The following is a 7,453-nucleotide window of genomic DNA, read 5'->3' on the forward strand; positions in this document are numbered from 1 at the left end:
CTGCGGTAAATCCGGGCTTGCGGCGGTTGGCGAGGCTGTGGCCGGGTGGTCCCTGCTGCGCCACAAGCCCCGAGAGCCATGCAGATGTCCTACGCCATCCGGTGCGCCTTCTACCAGCTTTTGCTGGCCGCGCTAATGCTGGTGGCGATGCTGCAGCTACTCTACCTGTCGCTGCTGTCCGGGCTCCACGGACAGGAGGAGCAAGAGCAGTATTTGGAGTTCTTCCCCCCATCCCCGCGGTCTGTGGACCAGGTCAAGGCGCAGCTCCGCGCCGCGCTGGCCTCCGGAGGCGTCCTGGACACCAGCGGCGACTACCGCGTCTACAGGGGCCTACTGAAGACCACCATGGACCCCGATGATGTGATCCTGGCCACGCACGCCAGCGTGGACAACCTGGTGCATCTGTCGGGCCTGTTGGAGCGCTGGGAGGGCCCGCTCTCCGTGTCGGTGTTCGCCGCCACCAAGGAGGAGGCGCAGCTGGCCACGGTGCTGACCTACGCGCTGAGCAGCCACTGCCCCGATATTCGCGCCAGAGTAGCCATGCACCTGGTGTGCCCCTCGCGCTATGAGGCCGCTGTGCCCGATCCCCGGGAGCCGGGGGAGTTTGCCCTGCTGCGGTCCTGCCAGCAGGTCTTCGACAAGCTAGCCAGAGTGGCCCAGCCCGGGATCAACTACGCACTAGGTACCAACGTCTCCTACCCCAATAACCTGCTGAGGAATCTGGCTCGTGAGGGGGCCAACTATGCCCTGGTGATCGATGTGGACATGGTGCCCAGCGAGGGGCTGTGGAGAGGCCTGCGGGAAATGCTGGGTCAGAGCAAGCAGTGGGCAGGGACAGCGCTCGTGGTGCCTGCCTTTGAGATCCGTCGAGCCCGCCGCATACCCACAAATAAGAACGAGCTGCTGAAGCTCTACCAGGTGGACGAGGTGCAGCCGTTCTATTATGGGCTGTGCACGCCCTGCCAGGCGCCCACCAACTACTCCCGCTGGGTCAACCTTCCTGAAGAGACCTTGCTGAGACCTGCCTACGTGGTGCCTTGGCAGGACCCCTGGGAGCCATTCTACGTGGCTGGAGGCAAGGTTCCCGCCTTCGACGAACGCTTTCGGCAGTACGGCTTCAATCGCATCAGCCAGGTGCCAATAAGGGAGAGGGCAGGGGAAATGGGGCAGGAGGGGTGCTGGGGTCTGGGAGCCATGAGTGGCCCAGGATGGGAAGTGGGCATTGAGGCAGGAGAAATGATAGTTCAGTGGTGGTTGTGGGAGATCCAGGGTGCCCCGGGGGAGTGGGGATGCTGGAGTCAGTTTTAGGATGTCAGTCTTGGCCCTAGAATAATCATCAGGCTTTTCTGACCTCTCTCTCCCCCTACAGGCCTGTGAGCTGCACGTGGCAGGATTTGATTTCGAGGTGCTGAACGAAGGTTTCCTGATTCATAAGGGCTTCAAAGACACCTTGGATTTCCACCCCCAAAAGGAAGCTGAAAATCAGCACAATAAGATTCTCTACCGCCAGTTCAAACAGGAGTTGAAGGCCAAGTACCCCGACTCCACCCGTCACTGCTGAGTCCTTCCCTGCCCTAGTTTGAGAAGTCTCAGCCTCCTCTCCCCTGAGGCTGCCCCTCACGCCTGGTAGGGGTAAGAAATGTCACTCCACTTGGCAATAGGAGCTGTGGTGTTGGAACACTGGACTTTGAATATGGGGTGCTGGGATCAAGTCCTAGCTTTACCACTAACTAGCTGTGTGGCCTTGAGCAAATCCTATTCCCTCTCTGAGCCTCAGCTACGCCGTCTGTAAAAAGGGAGGTGAGAATATCTACCTCACAGAACTGTTGGGAGGCTCAGATGAGATGCTATATGTGAAAACACTCTGTAAGCTTCGTAAAAATGTGAAGTGTTATTAATATTATTACAGTATTATTGTTTTTGTTATTGTTGTTGTTATTGTTATTGTTATTATTAACGATCTTGGGTGGGTAGGCAGTAGAAGAGTGAGAAGTATGAATGGTGCAGAGGGAGAGGTCTGAGTTCTTAACAAAATGGGCTTTTTGTAAAGAAATCAGATAAAGGCTTTGAATTTAGTTCTCAGCTTTGGGGCTGAAGCCTAAACTTGCTGGTTCTCCCAGGCCTCGGGAGTTCTGGAGAAGGGAAGGGTCTGCGAGTCCTGTACCCTAGACTAGACTGAGCTCGTTTGTTTGCCTACCAATGACAATGTAAATAAATGCGTGTTCACAACTACAGTTGGCTCCATTTCTCTCCTGAACCGGGCAGGCGGAGGGGGCGCGGGTTCTCCTCTTTCACGCCGCGGCGGGTGGGAGGAAGGTGACCGTGGACCCAGGGGCCCCACCTGTGAAGCAAGGAAGCCGCCAGGGTTTCTTCCACAGGCGGACGGCCAGTGTGAATGTCGGCTGGTTGCTATGGAAACCAGCGCGCGGTATCCCAGCATGCCTCGCCCCAGCTGTCCAATTGGGAGCTTCCCAATGGGCACCTCTTGATGACGAATACGGAAGCGCGGACAGGCCCCGCCTCCCAGTAAAGAGAGACCAGCGCTGCGGTTCCGGGAGCCGGGTGGCGGCGGCCAGCACCCGCAGCAGCGGGCACCGGGCACCTGTCGGAGAGTCTCGGGCGCCCCATCGCCAGGGCCAAAGGGGGGACCTAACGGGCCGGACGCGTGCGGGGCCGCTGGAGAGCTAGGGATCCCCTGCCCGTGCCGCGCGTACTGGGGCGGATGGAGCGGGGTGGGAGGCTCCGGGCGAGCCGCGAGGGGCTGAGTCGTCCCCTTCCAGGGGGGACCATGGAGCCCGCCTTGGAGACGCTCACTTTCTGAAAAGATCATTTGCATGTGCACAACGCCTGCTATCCCTTACCCCAGCGATCTTTACAAGCTCGAGTAGCAGTGGCTACTCTCTCTTTGCACCTGGGGTAAGGAAGGAGGTTGTGGTCCAGTTGAGCTCATCAATTAAAATCAGAGGCACCTGGCCTAAACGACACTCCCCACCGCACCCCCTGCTCCCGCTCTTTCCGGTCCGGATTACGTTGCGTTCTACCAAGCAAATATGTTTAACAGTGAAGGGGAATTGCAGCGTTTGGGAACTGTTGGAACCGAGGCTTGAGAATGGAAATGATGAGACTGGTTTGGAGAACCGAGATTTTCAGATCAGGTTCAGATTACTTGTGAAGTCATTGAGGAATGTGACTAACCTCTCCTCGAGTCCAGTTCTTTTACAAAACTTGGGATGCTGTCAAGGAAGGTTAGCAAAACACTGGGGGTTTGCTGGGGCTACCAAGAGTGAAAGCCAACTCTGCCTCACGAAAGTGGAGTTTGTATTTGCAAACCCTCCATCCTCAGGTGAATGAGGGGCATGTGCAGCCATGCCCTGCGGAGGCTTGGCGTCTGGTTGTGGAGACACATGAGATGGGCAAATAGAGAGGAAGTGTCAGCAACGAGGCTTCCTGGAGGAGCGGCTGCAAACCAGTGTCCAGAGAAGGTGGAAGAAGTTCACAGTGAAACAGAACCCCTAGTTGGCAGAGATTGTATCTGTTGAGAGGCCTAGTTAGTCTTCCTATTAGGTCAGTGGTTCTCAACCTTCTGGCCCTTTAAATACAGTTCCTCGTGTTGTGACCCAACCATAAAATTATTTTCGTTGCTACTTCATAACTGTAGTGTTGCTACTGTTATGAGTCGTAATGTAAATATCTGATATGCAGGATGGTCTTAGGCGACCCCTGTGAAAGGGTCATTCGACTGCCAAAGGGGTCGCAACCCACAGGTTGAGAACCGCTGTATTAGGTGATCTCTTGGCAGCATTTGGCACTGTCACCTCTCCTTCCTTCTCAAGTTCTCTTCAAGACTTTGTTTTTCCTCTTCCACCTCTTGGTAATGTCCTTTTCCTTTGCAGGGTTCTCACCCTCTTCCCCTTTGGTGACCCTGCGTTCCATCAAGAATGTCTTCTCACTCCACACATCCCGCCTTGCTGCTTGCACCCTCACGGGGTCTGAAGAACTCACTAGATAACATTGCCCAGATTCCTTTCTGAGGCTTAGACCCAGGTGCCCCCACCCTGACCTTCTCTCATTTTGAGGCCTTTGCACATGCTGCTCTACGTGGAATGTTCCCTCCCTCTTCCAGATCAGCTCATTGGTCTGGCCCGTCTTCGTCTGCAAGCCCTCATGCTGCAGCGACTCCAGGCCCCAGTTAGATGCCTCTCCCATGGGCCCCTGCCCGCAGCTCTTCTCACATCACAGGAATGGTCTGCTTCCTTGCCCTTTCCTCCCAGGAACTTGTAAACAGCTCGAGGTCAGAGACTGTCTGTTTATCACAGTTGTCCCCAGTACCTACCAGAGTGTCCCAGGGTACCTAGCATATACTAGAGTTTCAATAGGTATTAGATGAGTGAATATAAGAAGAAACGCATAACAGTATTCGGTGTTGCTGAGAAGGCAACTATGATAAGCATTAAAAATATCGGCGTTAGTTTCAGCTGACAGTGCTGATACAGAAACCAATCGGGACAAGTGGCAGGTGAAAGCAGGAAGAGCAAGTGTGCGCAGGACTTGAAAGGTGTGGCTGTGAGGGGAGTATGTGGAGCAGCTAATGGGATCGGGTGAGGTTGTGCGTTCCTGCTTTTCCTAAACGGTCGGGACTACCTGAGCATGTCCAGAGCTCCATGGCAGGAACTGTCAGGAGGGAGTGCTGCAGACACGACGTCCCAGAGGAAGCAGGAGGTGGGACTGGACCCAGGGCACAGTGAGGAGACAGGTTGCAGCATGTCCCCAGGAAGAGACGAGAAGGAACAGCACGAGGCGGGTGGGGAGGAAAGAAGTGCCTGGTGCATTTGAGAACTGGCCGTTAGATGGTGGGGTGAAGGAGCTGGACCGGTAGTTCAAGTCTAGTCGGTGCAGGGCCTTGAAAGGCCGAGTCCCAGAGGCAGTGGGGAGCCCGCCCTTGGCCTTTCCCATCGGTGGAGATGTCCAGACCGGGCCACGTGCAGCTTCTCCACCCAGTGTGTGCTCAGGTGGTGGCGCGTCCAGCCGCTTCCCAGCTGTCCCCAGCTGCGGCCAGGCTTTGCTTGACTCCCTGAGTGGCCACGTACCTGCTTGGAGCTGTGGGTGGTGGTGAGTGATGGCTCTGCCCCTCCTCCCAGAGCCCAGATGCCGCTCCAGCCTTCAAGCAAAGACACAGAAGAGATGGAAGCAGAGGGTGATTCAGCTGCCGAGATGAATGGAGAGGAGGAAGAGAGTGAGGAGGAACGAAGTGGCAGCCAGACCGAGTCCGAGGAGGAGAGCTCAGGTGACACGCACACACACGCATGCACACACATGCACGCACACGCACATGCACACATGCCTGCCCACTCCTCAACCGACCTTGACTGCCCTCTTGTCCCAGAGATGGACGACGAGGACTACGAGCGGCGCCGCAGCGAGTGCGTCAGTGAGATGCTGGACCTGGAGAAGCAGTTCTCGGAGCTAAAGGAGAAGTGAGCGGGGCCCCCGGGGCTGGGTCTCCAGGCGCTTGGGGTGAGGCGGGCCTGGTGCTGAGGCCGAGGTGGGTCCCTGTCGGGGGCCAGGTGCTCTGTGTGTGTCTGACAGATGAGCACATTTACCTCCCAGGTTGTTCAGGGAACGGCTGAGTCAGCTGCAGGTGCGGCTGGAGGAAGTGGGGGCTGAGAGAGCGCCCGAATACACGGAGCCCCTGGGAGGGCTGCAGCGGAGCCTCAAGATTCGCATTCAGGTGGCAGGTCTGTGGGCTATCCTGTGCCCTGGAGTGGCCCCCAGTCTCCCTCCCTGTGCCCCTACCCACCCATGGTCCCTTCCTCTCTCATCCCTGTCCTGCCCATGTTCCCAGCACCCCTTTTGGGGCACTGGATTCCCCGGCCAAGCTGGGCCTCTCAGACCCTCCCTCCCTCTGCAGGGATCTACAAGGGCTTCTGTCTGGACGTGATCAGGAATAAGTATGAGTGTGAGCTGCAGGGAGCTAAGCAGCACCTGGAGGTGACTGATGGGCGCCAAGGGAGGAGGGTGGAAGTGGCCCACCTGTCCCTCCTGACTGAGCTGCCCCCCCCCCCTTCCAGAGCGAGAAGCTGCTGCTCTATGACACGCTGCAGGGGGAGCTGCAGGAGCGGATCCAGAGGCTGGAGGAGGACCGCCAGAGCCTGGACATCAGCTCGGGTGAGGCAAGGGGCCGGCCCTGAGCACCCTGCCCCCTGCCTGGCTCTGTCAGCGCCCCCTCCTGCCGGGACCTGAGCTTCCCTGCCTGCGCAAGGGGATAGGAAGAGGGGTGTTTGTGGAGCCTTAATGAAGCCAGGCATGAAAGGGCCTGGCCCCGTGCCTGGCACACAGTGGGGGTTCAGGAAGAGTGGGTTCCCCTGCCCTCCTTTGCCCTTGCTCTCTTTCCAGAGTGACATTCTGACACTCCCACACATAAGTAGCCACAGACCCCGCCATGTCCATAGTGCCTGCATCCTACGGGGCTCTGGGGAGGCAGGGGTCGTCCTCATCCCACTGTCCACTAAACAGATGAAGAAACAGCCCCATAGATGTGCAGTGACTTCTTTCCCGGGTTGTACTTCTCTGCAGTTGGGACCTGCACTCAGCTTCTGACCCCCAAGCCCAGGGTTCTCTCCCCTGTCCTGGGAGGTGGTTGATGGGGAAGGGCAGGCTATGAGGGTGGGGGTGTCCCGGGAGGGCCAGCACCACGATTCTGACTCTGGGTCTGGGTCACAGAGTGGTGGGATGACAAACTGCACACCAGAGGCAGCTCGAGGACCTGGGACTCCCTGCCGCCCAGCAAGAGGAAGAAGGCACCCCTCGTTTCTGGTATCCTTCCACCCGCTGGGCCTGAGCGGGCAAAGGTGGCGTGTGCGCTGGCAGCGATGCCTGGGAGCTTCAGAGGGAGCCTGCGCACACACCTTGCCTGGTCTTCCCCCGACAGCCATGGCGTCTCTCTCCTGCCTCCCTGTGGGACCCTCGCATGAGGGAGGAGGTGCCTCTGGCCCACCTTAGCCTTTATCCCTCTGGCATCGCCCAGCACAGAGATGGACTGAATTCGCACCCCTGCTCCCCACCCCCTGCTCTGATTCCTGCAGTAACCAGTCTAAGGGCACCGGCCGCCTGGCTTAGGAATCAGGTTCAGGAAGGAAGGGAGGGAGGAGCCTGGACTGCACGAACTTGAGGGCGTGGGGACGTCGGGTACAGATTATGGGAGGACGGACCCCAGGGGGCCAGGGAAACCAGAGTGTTTTCTGTGTGTAGATGGGGAGAGGGGCCACAGGGGGGGACCAGGAATAGAAGGAGCAAGGTCCCGGAGTGGGTGGATGGGCCTCGGCCTACTGACCTTGAAGCTGGAGAGAGGGCATGAGGGGGAGCCAAGGAAGGGGAAGTAGGGGTGAGGCTTGGGGCCCACCCCCGCCCTCTGGGACTCGTTGAAATAGGCCATAGCCACACACATCCCGCCCCC

General features: G+C 58.0%; 2 protein-coding genes across 3 annotated transcripts in view; both read left to right on the forward strand.

Moving 5' to 3' along the window:
- B4GAT1 (beta-1,4-glucuronyltransferase 1) lies at positions 1–2,234 on the forward strand. The gene is made up of 2 exons (XM_006771558.2): positions 1–1,134; positions 1,370–2,234. The coding sequence occupies exons 1-2, from the start codon at positions 79–81 to the stop codon at positions 1,559–1,561; spliced, it is 1,248 nt and encodes a 415-aa protein (XP_006771621.1). The 5' UTR covers positions 1–78; the 3' UTR covers positions 1,562–2,234.
- Positions 2,235–4,470: 2,236 nt separating this feature from the next.
- The window catches only part of BRMS1 (breast cancer metastasis suppressor 1), a 4,488-nt gene continuing 1,505 nt past the window's right edge, over positions 4,471–7,453 (forward strand). The window contains exons 1-6 of one of the 2 annotated variants that reach the window (XM_015569049.1): positions 4,471–5,284; positions 5,384–5,474; positions 5,608–5,735; positions 5,909–5,988; positions 6,069–6,165; positions 6,721–6,813. In XM_015569049.1, the coding sequence (XP_015424535.1) occupies positions 5,146–5,284; positions 5,384–5,474; positions 5,608–5,735; positions 5,909–5,988; positions 6,069–6,165; positions 6,721–6,813 (628 nt within the window). In that variant the 5' untranslated portion in view covers positions 4,471–5,145. The remainder of the gene's footprint in view (positions 5,285–5,383; positions 5,475–5,607; positions 5,736–5,908; positions 5,989–6,068; positions 6,166–6,720; positions 6,814–7,453) is intronic. The other variant, XM_006771559.2, reaches the window with a different exon arrangement.

The sequence above is a fragment of the Myotis davidii genome, unplaced genomic scaffold (genome assembly GCF_000327345.1).
Source record: "Myotis davidii unplaced genomic scaffold, ASM32734v1 scaffold425, whole genome shotgun sequence".
Lineage (NCBI taxonomy): Eukaryota > Metazoa > Chordata > Mammalia > Chiroptera > Vespertilionidae > Myotis > Myotis davidii.